This window comes from Rhodofomes roseus (assembly GCF_022264815.1).
Source record: "Rhodofomes roseus strain CIRM-BRFM 1785 chromosome Unknown C8Q71scaffold_4, whole genome shotgun sequence".
NCBI classification, from domain to species: Eukaryota; Fungi; Basidiomycota; class Agaricomycetes; order Polyporales; family Fomitopsidaceae; genus Rhodofomes; species Rhodofomes roseus.
Window position 1 is genome coordinate 454,604 of NW_025952960.1, and position 18,286 is coordinate 472,889.

Genomic DNA, 18,286 nt, shown 5'->3' on the forward strand with positions numbered 1-18,286 from the left:
GTATGGATTGTACGTCTCGGTGTGCTGCAACTCCGTAAGCGCCCCAGACTCACGGTCACACCTGCCTAAATTGGACAGGCGGCGGACATCGGTTGCACTTAAGTTCTGTTCATCCGCAGCGATGTGAGTTATCCAACCATTTTCTGTGAGTCAAGCCAGATAAGTTTCAAAGCATTGCGCCCAATCGCCCCCGTGCGCAATGAAGACGTCGTCCACCGCCAAGTGTGACCGTTACCCGACGGCGCTTACCGAGGTTCCGGCTCTTCCGGCTCAAATTTGAGATATGGACTCCCCACAATGTATTCAAAAGCTGCAATTCAACCCGATACAGATCAAGAATAGTCTGTAGCACTCAGTAGAGCATGAATTTAGTGAAGGGAGGCCAAGGGGAGGCACGAATCGGAACAAGACTTTCGCCAGATTAGCTTACGTAAGCAGATCGGGCCTCGGCAACAGCCACCTCAAACGGAAATCGAACTGTGGCCTTCCGGCGTACCATACCGGGTATGACCGACTGTTGCCTCCCCTTCTTCCTCGACAGCTCTCACTGGCACCGAAGTGTCCACACCTGATTTCTTTGTGCCCTTTCCCTTAGTAGCAGCCTTTCCCTTCTTATCTGCCGCCGCTTTCCCGTCACATTCGTCCTTCTCCACGATCGGCTTGCCCTTCATATCGCGCTAACTTACGAAAGAGGAACTCATTGTGTGAACCGTAGGAACGTGTAGTAGATACGAATACCTTGCTGTTCTCCGTGTTGGGGTGCTTGTCCATGATGTGCTCTCGCATGACCAAGTATGACCAGAGGTCCAGAATACAATATTGTCGTCGAACTGATGACCTCACTGTGGTTAGCCGGCTCTCTTCGCAGATCTTGCATACTACGGGGCGACTCGTACTCGGACAAGACGGGGTTGGGACCGCCGCAGAGACGATGCCGAACAAGCTAAATAGGTGGTAGTCCAAAGTTGGCGCATCCGAGCCGGCGTTTCAGCTACAGGCGCGCGACTGAGAGGTAAGCGCCTATGGCCCGAACCGCGACGCAAGCACATAGTGATGCGTCTTTGACCGAGAATACAAGCATTGAGCGCGAACATGGGCTCGGCGCATCGCGAGCGTCGCGATATTGACCTCCGGCATGCCATCGGCGGACATCTTCCCCTCCGCTGACTTCATCAGCTGCCTTTTGGGGGAGGGTTGCACCTTATTCGTAACTATTGGTACATTTTGTCGTTGGACGCGGTCGAAGGGCCGACCACCCCCCCCTCCCCCCTAGGCATCGTGTACCCGATCTGAATCTCTGACGCCTCTTGTATGCATCCTATGGATTCCTACATACATCATGATCTAAGCATATCATGATTCATGTAGCCTAGCGATCATGCCACGCGCACAATGTGGCTGTGTTCAAGCTGCAGAGGAACGCTTCCGAATCCGATTCTCCGAATATCGACTTTGATGCCGCTTCGCTGGCACAAGCTAGCCCTACAAAGGTATGCTTGTTGGTTTGTGGCTTTATGGCTCGTATTGTCTCGGGGCACAGACAGGTCAAGACATACCTTTAGGTTGACGTCGTATGCAGCTTGCATTGAGTAGCCGCATTGTTCACGAACACTCCATTGAATTCCCTGCAGCCATTGAGTATGGTTCCCCGCTGTAGTCCGACTGCCAAGCATGACGGATATACCATTATGGGTCGCATCGTCACATCAATTGGCCGTAGTTTGCCAATCTCTCAACGTCAATGTAACTTCTCAACGATATGGTCTCTCATCAGGTGCGCGCGTATGTATGTATGGCCCTGCTCAGTCGCTCAGCTAGCATCGTTCGACGTTCACGCGTTCACGACTTGGATAACCGGTAGCGATGCTTCGAGGTATAAAAGCCCCAAGGCGGCATGCAGCAGACCTCGAGTTGGCTGGTCCTCTCTCCCGCCCTTCGTTCCTCTTTATTCTATAACTATTCTTCTTCCGCATTCTCTTCGACTTCACGACTTCACGACTCGTTCTCATCCACGATGCGTTTCGCTCTCCTTGCTATCGCCTTTTCATACCTTGCGCTGTTTGCTTGGTCTGCTCCGGTCAATCAGCATCATGATACCGTGAGTGCTTCCGTGTTCCTCAACGCAATCTTGTGTATGTCGCTGACCACTCTTGGTCCTACAGTGCAACGCCAAGAAGGTTCGCGAGCTAGCGCATACGCTAGACATGCGAGAGCTCGATGCGCGCGCCCTCCGTATGTGATGTTTCGTTGCCGCTTTTGTATAGTGACGTTGTAGTAACGTCGTTGCAGCGGAAAAGCTCGTGGAGATTGATGGCAACATATATCACCTTCGTCGACACAGCAATCAGGGCGTTCACGGCGTTACATACCAGGTCCAGTGCGGATCGTACAAGGGCGCCTTCGCCAAGACGAAAGTCACCTCGCAGGAGGAGCACGCTACGTACGACGTGAGTGTCCGGGTTGCTCTCCAAGATCCTGTGACCTTGATGACTGATGTTTCCGCCTATCTGCCACGCAGGTCGGCGCACTTCTTTTCGCTGGAACGGACCATAAGCACCGCAGGTGGCTGTTCATCAAGCCCTCGCCCGGCGTCGCCTTCGACAAGACGCACGCGTACCTCAGAGTGAGGCACGACGCGCAAGCCTGCCACCACCTGCTCAACCACGCGGCGGACTTGGCCACGGCCGCTTTCGAACACTACTACACCACGACGCACTGGGCGCACGGTGACCTGACGAGGGGCAACATCCTCTTCGACGATCATATTACTTCGGCGAACTTGATCGACTGGGACTACGCAGACCGCCCCAAAAATGCTGTGAGTGTTTCTCGTGACATTTTGGTTTGCGTTTGTAAATTTTCAGCTGATCATTTCGTCGTTCAGCCTCACCCCGCAGACATTCACAGCAAGGTGGTGCGCAACCTAGGGCACCTTTGCCCGCCTCTGCGGCACCACTAGGCATCGGCTTCAGGCTCGTGCAGTCCATGCCTTTCTAGTGTAGCAGATTCCCGGGTAGGGTCGTAGTCATGAAGTATTTTTGGAACTGGGGGGCGAATGTTATCATATTACAAACTCAAAGAAAGGCGAGATTCCTCTATTGGAAAATGTCGAGTGCCGAAGGATCTGCTGAGTGCTCATGCCGTGCCAAGGGGCTTGTTCGAGTTGCCTTGCGATGTGCGAGATCGATATGCAGGCTGCAACGCGTCGCGCGCGCTGGTCACAAGACCGCGACACCGCGAGGCTGAACGGCGATGACGTCATTATCCCCGACTCCTCCCGAAGGGAGGGAGGGCTCTGTCAAGTAGAAACGATATTCACCGCGGGCAAACCAGGTTTTTCGGGCTCCGAAAATGCTAATAACATCGGTCCTCCATGGGAACCTTGTCGGAGAGCTTGACTGACTCCGAAAATGCTCCCACATTTCTCATGTTCGTAGCATGTTCGCCGAAAACACGCATGTTCGGCCTCCGAACATGCTGAAATCGGCTGAAACGCATCATGTTCGCAGCATGTTCTGACAATATTCGGAGTCCGTAAAGGTTCCCAGGCGGGACCGATGTTCGTAGGGGTTTTCGGAGTTCGAACAACCTGGTTTGCCCGCGGTGATTGCGCCGGGGATGCCGTGTCGCCGTGGGAAATTTTCGTCCATATACGGTACGCGCGATACCGCATAGGGAAACTGTCCACATGCAAGCCGTGCCGGCCCGTGCGCTCGCGTCTGACCGAGGCTCTGCCTGGCTCTGTGTTCCGCTCGTGCGGCCGGATCTTCCTCCGGTTTTTTCCGAGCATATATAACATGCCTCCTGCCACTATTATCGAGACATTCACTTCAACACATCTTGTCTTCTCCCCTGAAGCAGCTGCCATTTCCATGTCACAACAACTAACTAGTATTGCCCCTACTTCCCAACTACCAGATAGGGCCTTGGGCTCAATACTAGTTTTACCAGACAGTGTCTCAGGCCCACTACCAGTTTTACCAGATGATTCTGCAGACTATATACCAGTCTCATCATCAGACAACATACCACATACAATCGCAAGTGTCCCTAATGACACAGTCCAAGGCATCATGAATAGCAATCCTTCATGGTTCTATTATACTGATGATTATTACCTGCAGCAATTACAATCCCTTACCAGAGCTGAATTATGGGCTGCTGTTTGTACATGTGTTGATCAGACACAAGGTATCAGGCAATCCAAAGCATCTTTGGCTAAGCAACTACTGCAGCATTTCAACTCATCTAAAGTGTTATTGGCAAATATGTCAGATGTTCTCCTGTGCCAAACATGCAACTGCTCTCTGCTGCTCAGTTCACCATTCTACTGTAGATATATAATTTTAAAGCATTACTATATACAATTATATGGCTGCAAGATTCTGAAATGTCTATGCCAATCTCCTATGCTTTCCAGTATAGCACATGATGTTGCTCATTCAAGTACAGTTCCTGATATAGACCCTCATATTCTCAGTCAACTGAAATGTTTAGACAAGGACATTTTAGATCATTGTTACACCATATTTCAGACTGACCACATGAAGAGCAAAACAAGAGCAATGCAAATACTGGTTTCCAAGATATTGGGCATCAAGCAATATATCAGTGACTTGAGTATTGCTGAAGTGTACCAACAATACTTCACAGTGGCAACATGTTATCTAATGTGCCAAATCCATGCAATATTGTTGAAAGTATCTTGATTGCATACTATGGTGATGCTGTGATAAATGCAATATTCCATAACACACTCCCAGAAATAAGGAAACAGCGGCAAGTTCAGTATCAAAGAGACTATAGAAGGTTGAAAAGACAAGACAAGAGCATACAACTAAAGCAATCATACCTCAGTGAAGAAATGAATTGGCCTACCATACCTAGCACTGAGACTGAGCTACAATGTGCATACAATTATTGGAAAGCAACACAATGGCATTCTCCTCTCATCTGCTCTGTGTGCTCTAGCAGTGCCCATGAATTGAAAACAAAGATCTATGATATGAATCAAATCCCCAACATAGTGCATAACATGTCTGTTTTGCAGGTACATGACCCGTGGATTATTCAGAAATGCATTGTACAACAAAATTCCGATGAGTTCTTGTATGGAAATGAATTTGATGGCTTCATGTTGGATAAAAAAGGGCTGCTATGCAGTGATCCTATCAATCACAGAATAGCACTATGTTCAGACTGCTACAATTCCCTAAAGAAACCAGCTATGCCCAGATATGCACTGGCAAATAATCTATATCGAGGTCATCTTCCTACTGAATTTTGTGACCTTACATGGGTTGAAGAGATGGCATGTGCTATTTATCATATCACTGCCCATGTAACCTGTTTGTATGGATTTTCAGAACCTGGACAGCCAAAGATTTTTCATGGAAACACCATAACACGTGATATGAATGTCATATCAACAACAACAGTGCTTCCTAGAACTCCTGCAGACATCACTGGGTATCTCTCAGTTGTATCTATTGGACCTCATAAAATCAAAGCCAGTGACCTGGGCAATACATTCAGAGTGCGAAAAGCCAAAATATGGCATTTTCTTCTTTGGTTGAAGCACCATAACAGATTATATGAGCAGATCCTGTTGGATCAGAGTAACATAGATCAATTTCCAGATGATGGTGTTCTTCCTGGTGTTGATGCTCAATTCATCCAAGACATTCACCAAAAAAGTGATGAAATCTTCCAAGAAGAAACAGCAGGTTTTACAGAACATCCTGCAGAGGCTTTTATGCATGACAACTCTAAACATGCAGATGATCAACCAACTGTACTGCTGGAACACACAGGTGTATCTGACCCAGAAGGAGACAGCATTAGTATACAGTAGTGATGCTGATACTTATGTTCCGCTTTAGGTCTATGTTGTACCACTAAAAGCGGAGTTTGAAATCTATGTAGATTATTGTATCATCTTATCTACACCACCCTCACTGCTCAATCGATGTTCATTCATATTACGGTTCAGGCACCCACATGGAGTCGGGGACGGTGCTTGCGCCGCTACAGGAATAGCTGTCTTCCGGATTAGGGTCAAGACCGCTCATCCGCTTTGGGATGTGGAGGGCCGAGGCGTTGCGCCGGCGACGTGGGCCTACGTCAATGCCCCACTGGCAGGAGCCGCCCACGCCACAGCAGACGACTGCGCAACCCCTCATAAGCAGTGGATGTCAGTACAGGTCATCCACCGACTTCTCGACACGACCGCCTCACGCCTGCTTAAACGACCCCGAACGTCTTCGCTGCATCTATGGGGTACGTACCGATATCCCCCTATACCGAAACTAACGCTTACCCTGAAATGTCTAGTCTCATCATCTCCTGCATCGCTGGTATCTTTGCCTGCATCGGCGGCGCCATCATAGCTGTCGTTGAGATAATATTCGGATGCTTCGAGTGGATCGTTAGCAGTGAGTAGCCATTTCAGTGGTTCTGAATCAGCATCGCTGACGGGATATCCACTCAGTCATAGTTGGTTGCCTCACTGGCATCTGTGACTGTATCGCCGGAATCCTTTGCTGTCCATGCGGAGGGTGAGTCTTTCATTGTCGCTTTCGAAAGTCCGCTGCTGAGCAATGTCCACGTAACAGAGCAAGGGCTGCAGGGCCTGCGACATATTAGTCGCGAACCAGTGGCGATATAAATTATCATTTCCCAGGTGTAAAGGGACAGCCCGGGAGATGGCTGCACTGCTACTGTGGTCGCTTCCTTTCGCTAATAATCCGGACCTTATGTTGTATGATCATAGTACTATACCCTAATGATATATCTACTCACACCCTTCTATTGTACCTGCCATGCAACGGACTATATGTAACCCATCTAACCCACGCTAGGATTCGTAGTCCATGATACACGACTTGCTGGGTAAGTCGTGAGCTGTCGCTTCATGCAAGCTCCATGTGGTAGACCGTACGATGCAGAAGCCGCACTTCTATTGCTTCAGGTATCCAATGCGTTTCTACATTCATGGAATACCAAATGTAGTACTTGACTGCACATGGAGCGATCAGTGCCAGAGGGTAGCTTATACGTCTCGGTACTAGGTTTGATTCACTGCCTGCATTGACGAAGGTCCGCTAAATATGAGCCGGCAATGGCCATGTAATTGGAAATCAAACTTTTCGAAATACTCTCCCGGTGCTCATGGGGTCGCGGGGTACTTACACAGTTGTTGTGACTTCGAGGGGTCGAGGGTATGCCAGTGGAAGTGAATTACGCGCCGCGTTCACGAGTCATATAACCGCGCACGTGATCGTGAATGGACTTCCTACATCGGATGAGAATCGCAGACTCGAGTCAACTCGGGCACTCGTCTTAACACGCCCACTTCCCGTCGACTTCCACGGCAATGGCGGAACCGGCGAAGAAAACAGAAAACATCACATTGGACAACGTCGCTGAGCAGAAGTATGACCTCATAACACGACGTTTGCAGGAGGTCCTGGGCGGAGATACGATCAGAGCAATCCTCGCGGAGGGCCGGGCACCAAAATGCTACTGGGGTGAGTGCGTAGTGCGTCGCGTTCGTTTAGATGCTCATCGAAATTTGCAGGTTCTGCACCTACAGGAAGACGTAGGTGTGCTTCGAGCTACCTGCTTTGATCACGGATACTCAAATACGACCATTCAGCACACATAGGGTACTTCGTACCATTGACCAAGATCGCCGACTTCCTCCGTGCTGGTGTCGCAGTCACCATTCTACTTGCTGGTGCGTTCACTTTCTGACCGATGCAATGTGGCCGCAGGACGTCCCGGTCCGAAGCTTCACTCGCGATACCTCAGCTCATACTCGTTTCCAGACGTACATGCGTTCCTGGATAACCTCAAAGCACCTCTAGAACTCGTCGCTCACCGCACAAAGTACTACAAACACATTCTCAAAAGCGTCTTCACGTCGCTAGGAATCCCTACGAACAAGCTGCGCTTCGTCGAGGGCTCCTCCTACCAACTCACGCGGGAGTACAACATGGACAACTACCGGCTCTGCGCCATCGTCACGGAGCACGATGCCAAGAAGGCCGGTGCGGAGGTGGTGAAGCAGGTCGAGAGCCCGCTGCTGAGCGGTCTGCTCTACCCGGGCATGCAAGCACTAGACGAGCAGTACCTCGGGTGTGACTTCCAGTTCGGCGGTGTCGACCAGGTACGTCTCGCCGCTCCCGTTCCGCGCCCACCCCTCCCAACGCGCCCCCCACCCAGCGGAAAATCTTCACCTTCGCCGAGCTCTACCTCCCGCGCCTCGGCTACGCGAAGCGCGCCCACCTCATGAACCCCATGGTGCCCGGGCTCGGCGGCGGCAAGATGTCCTCCTCCGACCCGGACTCGAAGATCGACTTTCTCGAGGCGCCCGCGGAGGTCCGGCGCAAGATCAAGCGCGCCTTCTGCGAGGAGGGTAACGTCCAGGAGAATGGCGTGCTCTCCTTCGTCGAGGCCGTCCTCATCCCGATCAGCCAGCTGCGCATCGAGCGCCTCCACGGCGAGACCGGCGCGGACGCGGACGAGGGCGCGAGTGCGGTGGGCACGCAGACGCCCTTCGCGCTCGAGGGCGCGCCGGAGGGCACCGTGTTCTCGATCAGTCGCCCGGAGAAGTACGGCGGCTCGCTGCACTACCAGGCCTTCGCAGACCTGAAGCGCGACTTTGCGGACAAGAAGATCCACCCTGGTGACTTGAAGACCGCGGTGGCGGACGCGATCGTGCAGCTGCTGGAGCCGATCCGGAAAACGTTCGAGGAGAGCCAGGAATGGCAGGAGGTGGAGAAGCTAGCGTACCCGCCCCCGCCACAGCCGGAGAAGAAGAAAAAGAAGGTTCGTCTCGATTGCCGTTGGTGGTACAGGCCAAGGGAGGGCTGACGTGCGTGTTGCAGGAGAAGGTGTACCATCCCCCGCCTCCCGGTAAGGGTAAGAACGCTCGCGCGGACCCCGCTGTGGCGACGAATGGCGGCGACTCTGTCCCTGCTTCCAGCGAAGAGGCACATTCCACCGCGGAGGCAGCCAAACAACAAACATAGCCTTGTGAGGGGCGCGAGGAGCAGGATCGTGTAAATTGTACACGATGTAGACATATATTAGGTGGTGTACGCTGAGTCGTGCTTGTGCAGTCCCAGGCAAACGTTATATGAGGATGCGCGTCAGAACGGTATAGCTACACGGGAAATTGACACAGCAACAACTACAGCAAACCAGGATCCACGACCACGGCCATGCGTGTCATCGCGGCACTCAGTCAGTCAACGTCGAACCAGTCACTCAGCGCATTACGCATCAAGGCTGCTGTGCCCGTTGCTGCTCGCGCTGCCGACTGTTCTTCGTCTCCACCTTCACGTACTCGCTCTCCTCCCTCACCTCATCCTGCTCCTTCCGCACCGCCATGTACGCCTCTCCGAGGATCTGCAGCGCAATCGCGCGCAGCTGCGCCTTGCTCCGGGGGACAGCCGGGTCCTCGAGCACACGATCGCACGTCTCGCGGAGTACTGACTCAATCTCGAGCTTCGTGCCCTGTGCAGAAGACGAGCGTGAGCGGCGTGTGCGACAGGGCTCCAGACGGAACACACCTTGAACAGCGCCTGCAGGCCCTTTTCCGCGGCCTGCTCCTCGAGCCTTTGGCGCTCCTCCGGCGAGAGGTTGCCCGCCTTCTCCGCTGCCTGGATCTGCTCAAACACATTCTTCAGGTCCATCGCCGCACGCAGCGTCGACATCCTAGAAATATGATTCCATTCTTAACAGAGAGGACACGGGAGGGATTGATCTGGGGCACGCACGTTTCGCTGAAGACGTGGTACTTGCCCTGCACGTTGTGCAGCCACCCACCGACGCCGAGGAAGGTCTGGTTCGAGGCGAGGTATTGTTTTGCCTTGGAGACGTAGACGAAGCCGATGGCTTGAAGTAACTCGGCGCCGTAAGACTCGCGTTTCAGCTCCCTGTGTACTGGTTAGTGAAAGAGGCATGTGGATGGAAGGAATGCGCACTCTGCTTCGAGCTGGCATATGGTCCTATAGCTCTGCGTGACTTGCGCGTCGTTGAGGCCCATCGTACTCTCGGTAAAGATGCCCATTTTTCGCTCCAGGTTCTCCACGAGTTTGGCGATACGCTCTGCTCGTGCTGCTGCTTTCTGTAGCACCTTCACTAAGCATCCCCGCGTTCCGCGCATAAGCCCAGCACTCACCTCCGCAGCCGTTTTCCTGGCCTTCTCTTCTCTCCGCGCTTTCTCCTCTGGCGAGAGGATCTCCCGCCCTTTCGCGTCCCGCTGGATGGGTTTGCCTTCCGCATCCTCCTCCATCTCTTCTGCTTCCTGTAGTGCCGCCTTCATGTCCTTTGCAAGGCTAATGTGCCCAATGATGGGCACGAACCGCTCGCCGCCGAAGATGGTGCCGAAGACCTCCTCGGGGTCGACGAACCCACCTTCCGGCGCGCTGTCCTTGGACCCGAACTCGTTGTACTTCCTACGTAGCTCGGGCTCGGAGAGGGTTTGGTACGCGATAGCGATTTCCTTGAACCGTTCCTCCGCATTGGGGTCGTCGCGATTCTTGTCTGGGTGGAACTTGATCGCAAGACGTCCTACAAGAAGAGTCACACGAGCGTCGAGCCGCTAACACGCAGCAATGCGTACGATATGCCTTCTTGATGTCCTCCGTGCTCGCATCTACTGGGACGCCCAGCAGGTCGTAGTAGCCCGTTTCCAACGGCTTCTCCTGCGTGCCAATCTTCCTCCCTCTCTTCGGCGTTTGGCTCCCACTCGCACCGCCGCCGCTCTGGCTCCGGGAGGGCCCATGCCCACTAGTTCCGGAGACGCTGCTCACAAGGCCAGGGACCTGGGTAGGGTAGAAGGCGTGTGTGAAGACTTTGCTGCAGCTGAAGCAGCGGACATTGAGAGATGTTGAGGGGCGTGGAAGAGGTTGTGGCACGGGGAACTCGAGCGGAGAGGAGCAATGTGTGCAGGTCGTGGCGATGTGAGGTGTGAGGGGTCGCGACTGGATGGTCGGGTACGTGCTGCTCATCTTGCGCGAGGAATAAGGGGCAGCTGCGTCGCCTTATGTATGTGTCGTGGTATGGTATTACAGTGACGTACTGGAGCGACGATGGGCAATGGGCACGGGCCTGTGAGTAGACAGAAGACCCAGCGAATGCTATCTATCACTCACTAATCGTGGCAGTCGTAGATCGTTTCGTCGTTGTGCCCTTATCGAATGTAGGTTATGTGCGAGTGGGTTGGTTGGAGAGGGTGAGGGTGATGCGCTGCGGCATGGGAGGACCGAATCAAGATCGCTCGCGTCCGGTGGCGCACGCCGCACAACACCGTGACCAACTGCTGCTCAAGCAGTTCCAGCACATTAAAATAAAAGCACAGGATATCTTCAGGTACTCGACAGGGTTGCTATCTTCAGCTTGCTCATGAACTCGCGTTCCAGGTCAGCTGAATATATATCATACGGCGACGCTTTGGCCAATTGAATACAACCGGCTCCGGATCCCAACTCTGGATATCCTGACACGGGTCACTCGAACACATACGATTCAGCACCACCAGAATCGTATTGGAACGGCTTGTTCGCTATCTATCTGGCTTCCAACCCAGGCTAAGCACCCGTTGCAGTCATACGAATGATGATCATTGACAGGTTGGGGCTCACTTCATGATGCACATTTGTGCACAGCGAGCCCTGTCTACAATACGGCTATTTGCCACCGTAATACTAAGATAGTCCATTTCATCTCTCAGATACGGACGTATGGGTGTCCCTGTCGGGGCCGCAGAACGTCCTCGAGTGCCCTACGCGTACGCGTCAACATCGAATCTCCTTCGCCAGTTGCTTCCCTAATGTTGGAGATGCCGGTCGAGTGCATGTTCAAGTACGACAGCGCGGACGTTGGGGCGTCATGCTGAACATCGAAGGCGCTGCGGGAAAGTAGTAGGGCCTGAGAGCCGTTCATCCATTCTATGGAGCACGATGGTGTCGATGAGAAAAAATAGGTATATCAGCATGAGTTGGTGACGCACCTTGCTCGATCCCACCAGAACGCAGCGGCAACAGTTCCCATCCTTCATCGTCGTTGAAGATGGCACTGGGAATGGGCGTTGTGAGGTATATGCCTGCGGTGCGGGTGTACATAGTGTCAAGCGGGATCGGTGCGAACGGTGCCATCGCGCTGAAGAGGAACTGTGTGGTATTCGATAGAAACGTATGCCGCATGATGGACATACAACCGCTGTGCTGGTTGCGGGCCTGACGTGAGGGTAAAGACCGGGACAAAGGAAAGAGCTGTGTGTTGGCCTACGAAGCTCAGCTCATATAGTAAGAACATATGCGCTTTAGTACTTACAACGCTATATCCCTAGGCGCAGATTCCCACTGTCGGACTACGGGGGTGCGAATCTCGCCGGAGAGCTGTTCCGTCTGTATATCTTCACTGGAGCATGTTGTGTGCCGAGCTACGCTTTTCTGAATACAAGTAATCGGTCTCGACCTAGAGGGTTTGCTACATTCAGCGGTCATTGACGGTGCCGAAGACGACGCTACTCGCATTCGCCTGGAATACATACGTAGACCCTGTTCAGTGAGCGTAGGACTTGTGAGACCTAGTACGTAGGACGCGTCAACTTACCTTGTGCTTCAAGCTGACGTCTATGATTTGACCGCGAAGCCTGCATAGTTCCTGAGTTCAGGGACGATATAGACCTGCCTCCACAACTGGTTGTTGCGAACAGAAGTTGGAGGAGCCGGAGGCTGGCTCGCGACGGAAGGACGACACGGTGGCGTGACTTGCCAAGGGGCCGCGCTGCCGTCGCCGACGTCGCGTCGACAACCACAGCCGCGCCGACAGTAAGTACTTTTTTTTTTATTTTTTATTTATTTATATTCACCGTGTTTATAGTCCCTCGCCCGAGGCAAGATGCGGACACTAATACATCATAACGGCACGCTAAGACCGTTCTACTCGAGCCCCATTTCCCCTTACGGGTCCCTGCCGGAATCTCCTTTTCACGTCAACTTGAGCGCACCGGCGACGCTAATTGGGCGGTCCTCCTGTAGGTAAGCGCTCCGGTCTTCATCGTCATGGCCCGCGTAGGTGCGATAGCAACATCCCAGTGATGGTACGGAAAGGTGAATTTGAAAGCGGCGCACCGCCGCGTGTTCACCGGGTCACTTCCGGCACATGTCTTCTTCGTCTCGGCCAACCACTGGCCAACACCCAGACAAGTGGGTGCGGTGCGGAAGGCATTGCCCCTATCGCACTACGAGCGACGTCGGGAGTCTATGGGCGCCAGCGGCATTAGTGCAAGGCGGCCAGCTTCCCACCCAGGGCGATACGGGTGGGTGTCACTCCAAGAGTCCGTCGTCGTAGAAGTCGAACCTACGGACACGACTAGATAGCCGTGCCCTCCATCCACCTCCCTCCAGAAAACGGCTTATCCCACCCGATACAGCGTGCAACAGCCCATACGAATTTACCCCACCCAGGCGGAGGGGGAATCTAAACCTTCCTCGCTTTAAGCCGATTCTCACCTGGGGATCAGCTTGCCTCCTACACGGTCGTAGACCGGTGCACCAGACTCTGAGAGTACTCCCGGGCATTCAAAGTAGGGGCTAGGGCACGTTAGGCATGCAGAGGCCAACGGGGATCAGCTTGCGTCGGGCCTCTCGCGCAGACTCTAAGAGTCTCCTGCAGCGAGGGAATACACCCGGACTAGGGCGCGTTACTAGAGAGACCTAGCGAGGGGACGTCGGGGGTTTAACGAGTTGCGGTCCATGGCACTCGGTGTCGGTCGATGCGTCGTGGTTTGGGTGCCAGCCTCCCATTGATCCCAGGCCACCCCGTAGGGCAGCCCGGGCCAGGGACTCGGCGATTGTTCGCGATGTGTCGAGTTTGTCGTACGTAGAGGTGTCGTAAAGACTGTGGGGACCGAGTTGGACGGGTCTTGACACTAGGGGAGGAGGGGAGCGGGCGAGAGATGGGGCAGATGGGGGCCGATAAGCGGGCGCCTAAAGGTAGATGGTGGTGGTACGAGGTCAAGGTGCGCTGGACAGTAAGTACTTGATCTGTTCCGCTACTTACATATCATGCTATCCCTAGGCCTGCCTCCGACGTCTGCTGCATGTTGACGACCGATGCATAGTGCACTATCTACCGACCGCAGATGCCGGCTCCCTTCCTCGCTTGCGGTCAGCCATCGATATCGTTGTTGGCTCATTTGGGAGTGCTAGTACCGAGTACTGACTTCAGGTCCTCGCTACGTACGATCGCTCCGCGTTGGTCAGTCTGCACCGAGGTCCACAGCATGTTGTCGTTTGACATACCTAGGAGCTAGGCGTGGGTTGTCAGCAGGAAGTCGAAAGCCTCCGGGCGTGTGCTGATACTATAGAGTCGCGTCGTGCGTCTCAACGGCAAGCCGATCACTTGTGGACGGAATTACGCAACGTACTGATTGTTCAATGCACAATCATTGAATACGTAGAGTTAGAGTATACACGCTCCCTCAGGAGCATCAAGGCGACCAAAGTGGATGTACAAAACGGGAAGCGCCAGTAGGCATGGCAGAAGGTGAAGGCAGTTAAGAAACGCTCTGCGGAAGTACAGGAGAATAAGAGGTACGGGATGAGTCCAAAATTTCGGTACTAGGCACAACAGAAGTATCACACTGTTTCGAACAATGATGTCCGTGCTAGATCGAACATGTCCGCTACATGTCCCATGTCTGCACGCAAGGACATGGAACATATTGAGAGCCTACAACGACTCTGGAGGGTCATTCTGTGTAGCATTCAGTTGTCTTCGTGCAGGTGGGCCTTCGCACGAAGAGTTATCTCCTCATCCGACCTGCTAGCCAGACCAACCGAAGGAGCAGAAGTGCGAGACACCTGGGTGGTGAGTGTACCGTTTTGGGGCGACCTGTTGACCGAATCGTTCCCCGCTCCTGATCCTCCTGCCTCCACGATGTAGGCCGTGTCCTCTAGGACGCGGTCGAGGTCGCCAAAGAAAATCGTCAGCAGACTTTCAGCTTTGGCGGGATCGAGCTTGACCTCGATATCGAGATCGGCGTCGGCGGATGGCAGGAAGGAGGTGAGGTCGAGATCGGAGTGCTTCACTTCGATTTCGATCTCGACGGTGAACTTCTGGTGGTCGTCGCTGCTGTGACTGTCATCGTCACCGCCCCCAGAGCCTGCTTCGTGCTCGCCGTCGTGCTCGTCCTCGTCTGGTTCGTCCTCATCTGGCTCGTTCTCGTCCGGCTCATCCTCGTTTTCATCCGGCTCATCGTCCTCGTTTTCGTCTTCATTCTCATCCCCTGAGGACTCTGTGGACGAAGGCACGGCTGATGATGTTTCGTGAGGTTATCAAGATCTGACATACGTGCAGATACTCACGGGAACTGGACGGCGCAGGAGCAATTGCAGTCAAAGACGCAGTGGGTATAACGACCGATGTGACAGACGGCACGACACTGTCGGTCGCGGCGGCGACGGATGTACCCGGGAGAGAGATAGGAGCTGCGAACGCGATGAACGCGTAGGCGAGGAAGGAGAGGTAGAAGGCACGCATATTGCAAGGAGTGGAGTTGGCTAGGTAGCCTGCGCAACGATCGAGGTTTACCGTCAGCGTTCGGACCAGTATCCATCTGTGTGCGGCATAGCACTCACCTAAAGGAAACTGTGAACGAGTGTGTGTAGGTGTGCGGGAGGTCACCTTGAGCGATGACACACGCGTCGCATCCATCTTATACGCTTGTCTCGCAAGCGTCTGATCATTTCGCGCCGTACGTAGCAGGACCTCTGAGCAGATGCTATGATCGGCTGAAGCGGATATTGTCCGCGATGAATGTAATGGAAGACTTGAGCTGTCGGTCTCAGGGTTCTCGGTACGGCTCACTTACGCAGTATATTCGTTCAAATCCTGGACGAGGGCATTCGACTGTCTGCTTGGCTGTCTCCCAAGACTTTCATGCGTACACTGTATGCCAAACGTTTGACGCACGAAGAGCGTCACACAAGTTGGCATCTCAGCCTCCGCGCCAGAGTCTGCGGGAATCGCACTTTGCGACTGCCAGCGGTCGGTCGTAGTGCGGAGCTACCTTGATGGGTACGCGTCGGAACAGACTTCATGGTATCGTCCTCGAGAATCCCAGTCGTTTCTTGACTGCTGATCTCCAATGCGGCGAGAGATTCTGATACACTAGAGAATTGACGACATGGAAGCAGTATCGGCCTTCGTGGACGGAATGAGCCACACTGACGAGCTTTTCACAGCTACATTATCATAGCTTATTAGCATTCGGTTCGAAGAAGGTGCCAAGGACCGCACAAACGCCGACGATACTCTAGCCTGTTCCTTCGTGCGGTATCATAAGCCTTTCAAGTTCACGGCGATGAGGGCTGATCCATATAGTCAGAATATGACGGTGTGTGGCGACTTCTGAGCGACCATACGTCCATTCGAGCCCTGGCGCCCTGACCGCGTTTTCGGCGGAACTTCTCGCAGTAACGGCCCGTTGATACGGGTGCGTACGACTCCATGAGCCCGTGAATCGTGATCGCACGAGCCATAAAAGAATGGCACACAGACGTGCGAGCTTACTCGAAAACAGATCTGATATTCGACCGAGCACCCGTGCTAAGTGGGGCGCTAGCTGGAATAATAGCAGTATCAGGTTCAACCGGCTACCATATGGCAGGTAAAGCACGCACACGCTACAGTCAAGTACCCCGCTTGCTTCCGCTCGCGGCATCTTCTCCCTCACCGTCCGCTCTAATAGAAGCCACCTGCTCTCGGGCAGACTGGCGGTCAAGCTGTCCTTCTTCCAAGTATCGATGAACTCATTGAACTCGATAGGGATGCCGCCGCTCGGGAGTCGCAGGAACTGATTGCGCGAAAGGATGGCGTCGATGGAATTGAGGACATCGCTGCGGTACTTTAGGTGATATAGATATTCGACGCTGTTCCAATACTCGGCTGAGATCAACAGGCGGATACGGACGAAACAACGGCCTTGCAATTGACAGTGGAGAGGAATGTAGGGATCCAGGTGAAGCCCGGAGATAGGGGCCACAGGCAGTCGATCGTGACCTGCAGCAGGCTTGACTGGCCGGAGAGGTCAATATGCCAGTCTTGGTATATGATATTTGATGAAGACCGATAAGTTGAATGCATAGTCAGATCTGTTGTTCGGGCGTCTCAGACGTCGGCATATGCGGAGGACGAGCTCACCTGGCTTGTGCTTCCAGCTCTTCGCTATGCGCAAGAGCGACTTGGCCCACGTCGACCCAGTGAATGTTCTTGCTTGTCATCATGCGCGATGTCGGAACGAGGTGCGTTTGTCGACAGCTTGGCGCTTGCCTCAATCCCTTCTTCCCCGACCCATGTTATGGATGCACCAGCTCTCGTAGCAGGAGTCGCTCGTTCGCAGCATGACACTTACATTGTTGAGATTCACCATGCCTTCGCCAGGGCTTTGAGAGGCAGATGAAGCAGGCCGCCCAGGAACCGGAGCCCGCGTCGAAGATTGGGGTACGGTTCAACAAGTGTTTTGAGGGGATACGCGTCAGGGTTGCATTGCAATGGATGCAGGAGGGTCTATAAAACCATGAGATGTGATGATGGTGGACGTTGCGCGGAAAGAGCTGCCAGCAGTGTCTTAGGGCCCTGAAGGGCATCTAGGTCACGCCACCGCGTCACAGGGACCCCGGAACTTACAGGTCTCGCAGTTCGTGGCCGATTGGTGGCTGGTCTGGATCTGCATGTTCCTCATTCCATAGTCGCTTTTTCTCCATTGCAGTTATCACTGTAGCGAGGCAAGAGATCAAAGTTTTAACGTTCAGTACCCGCGCGCCCACGGAGAAGCGTCAAGGACTCTTGACACAACTTCAAACTCAAACTTAGCTTCGACCAGGCTCGAGAGCTTGATTCGGATGGGGACCAGCCAAGGGCGAAGCTTCCATTCCTATCGAGTTCGGACTCAAAGGTACTTACGCTCGTTCTTCTCCAACAAGCTTTGCGCACCGACATATTGCACTCCAGCGCAGAAACATGGAAGACATCAGCGCCGCCCTCTCGCCGATGGCCAATACGCATGACCTCATCTGTTCTCTGGCAGGCCGAGCGTGGATCCTTGGGGCGTCAATGAGGCTGAATGTAGCATGCGGGGCTTCCAGTCCTTTATGTGGGTGAGTGAACTCAAAGCCGGATTGGAAGTGCACGAATTCGGAATGCGCGATGCCTTGCACTTCCATGCCTCGATGTATGAACGGTGTGCGCCGCGTCGACGTCGGGG

The 18,286-nt window shown here is 53.6% G+C and overlaps 5 protein-coding genes across 5 annotated transcripts; 3 read left to right on the top strand and 2 right to left on the bottom strand.

Moving 5' to 3' along the window:
- Positions 1 to 2,014: 2,014 nt before the first annotated feature.
- Positions 2,015 to 2,959, top strand: C8Q71DRAFT_854546 (uncharacterized protein; the record flags this gene model as incomplete). The annotated part of the gene is made up of 5 exons (XM_047927070.1): positions 2,015 to 2,098; positions 2,163 to 2,232; positions 2,290 to 2,447; positions 2,519 to 2,818; positions 2,885 to 2,959. The coding sequence occupies 5 exons, from the start codon at positions 2,015 to 2,017 to the stop codon at positions 2,957 to 2,959; spliced, it is 687 nt and encodes a 228-aa protein (XP_047782138.1).
- A 2,175-nt stretch (positions 2,960 to 5,134) lies between these two features.
- On the top strand, positions 5,135 to 5,854 carry C8Q71DRAFT_794805 (uncharacterized protein; the record flags this gene model as incomplete). Its single annotated transcript, XM_047925566.1, has 2 exons — positions 5,135 to 5,696; positions 5,814 to 5,854. The coding sequence occupies 2 exons, from the start codon at positions 5,135 to 5,137 to the stop codon at positions 5,852 to 5,854; spliced, it is 603 nt and encodes a 200-aa protein (XP_047782139.1).
- Positions 5,855 to 7,375: 1,521 nt separating this feature from the next.
- On the top strand, positions 7,376 to 9,035 carry C8Q71DRAFT_701576 (tyrosyl-tRNA synthetase; the record flags this gene model as incomplete). The annotated part of the gene is made up of 6 exons (XM_047920198.1): positions 7,376 to 7,529; positions 7,580 to 7,600; positions 7,658 to 7,738; positions 7,830 to 8,170; positions 8,227 to 8,832; positions 8,895 to 9,035. The coding sequence occupies 6 exons, from the start codon at positions 7,376 to 7,378 to the stop codon at positions 9,033 to 9,035; spliced, it is 1,344 nt and encodes a 447-aa protein (XP_047782140.1).
- Positions 9,036 to 9,082: 47 nt separating this feature from the next.
- C8Q71DRAFT_419338 (DnaJ-domain-containing protein) lies at positions 9,083 to 11,329 on the bottom strand. The gene is made up of 7 exons (XM_047918436.1): positions 11,166 to 11,329; positions 10,634 to 11,091; positions 10,190 to 10,581; positions 9,993 to 10,135; positions 9,786 to 9,944; positions 9,579 to 9,723; positions 9,083 to 9,522 (listed from the first exon to the last, which is right to left on the bottom strand). The coding sequence occupies exons 2-7, from the start codon at positions 11,019 to 11,021 to the stop codon at positions 9,289 to 9,291; spliced, it is 1,461 nt and encodes a 486-aa protein (XP_047782141.1). The 5' UTR covers positions 11,022 to 11,091; positions 11,166 to 11,329; the 3' UTR covers positions 9,083 to 9,288.
- Positions 11,330 to 15,021: 3,692 nt separating this feature from the next.
- Positions 15,022 to 16,149, bottom strand: C8Q71DRAFT_419649 (uncharacterized protein). Its single transcript, XM_047918437.1, has 3 exons — positions 15,893 to 16,149; positions 15,660 to 15,802; positions 15,022 to 15,590 (listed from the first exon to the last, which is right to left on the bottom strand). The coding sequence occupies exons 1-3, from the start codon at positions 16,015 to 16,017 to the stop codon at positions 15,301 to 15,303; spliced, it is 558 nt and encodes a 185-aa protein (XP_047782142.1). The 5' UTR covers positions 16,018 to 16,149; the 3' UTR covers positions 15,022 to 15,300.
- Positions 16,150 to 18,286: the final 2,137 nt, after the last annotated feature.

What these genes read in the sequence shown, in the direction of transcription:
- C8Q71DRAFT_419338 (XM_047918436.1), bottom strand. Translation starts at nt 11,021, where the DNA reads ATGAGCAGCACGTACCCGACCATCCAGTCGCGACCCCTCACACCTCAC. An exon ending in CCAGGAAAACGGCTGCGGAG is followed by an intron (nt 10,136 to 10,189) that starts GTGAGTGCTGGG and finishes AAGGTGCTACAG; the next exon opens with AAAGCAGCAGCACGAGCAGA. An exon ending in GCCTGCAGGCGCTGTTCAAG is followed by an intron (nt 9,523 to 9,578) that starts GTGTGTTCCGTC and finishes TCTTCTGCACAG; the next exon opens with GGCACGAAGCTCGAGATTGA.
- C8Q71DRAFT_419649 (XM_047918437.1), bottom strand. Translation starts at nt 16,017, where the DNA reads ATGCCAACTTGTGTGACGCTCTTCGTGCGTCAAACGTTTGGCATACAG. An exon ending in GATTTGAACGAATATACTGC is followed by an intron (nt 15,803 to 15,892) that starts GTAAGTGAGCCG and finishes AGCCGATCATAG; the next exon opens with CATCTGCTCAGAGGTCCTGC. An exon ending in TCGTTCACAGTTTCCTTTAG is followed by an intron (nt 15,591 to 15,659) that starts GTGAGTGCTATG and finishes ATCGTTGCGCAG; the next exon opens with GCTACCTAGCCAACTCCACT.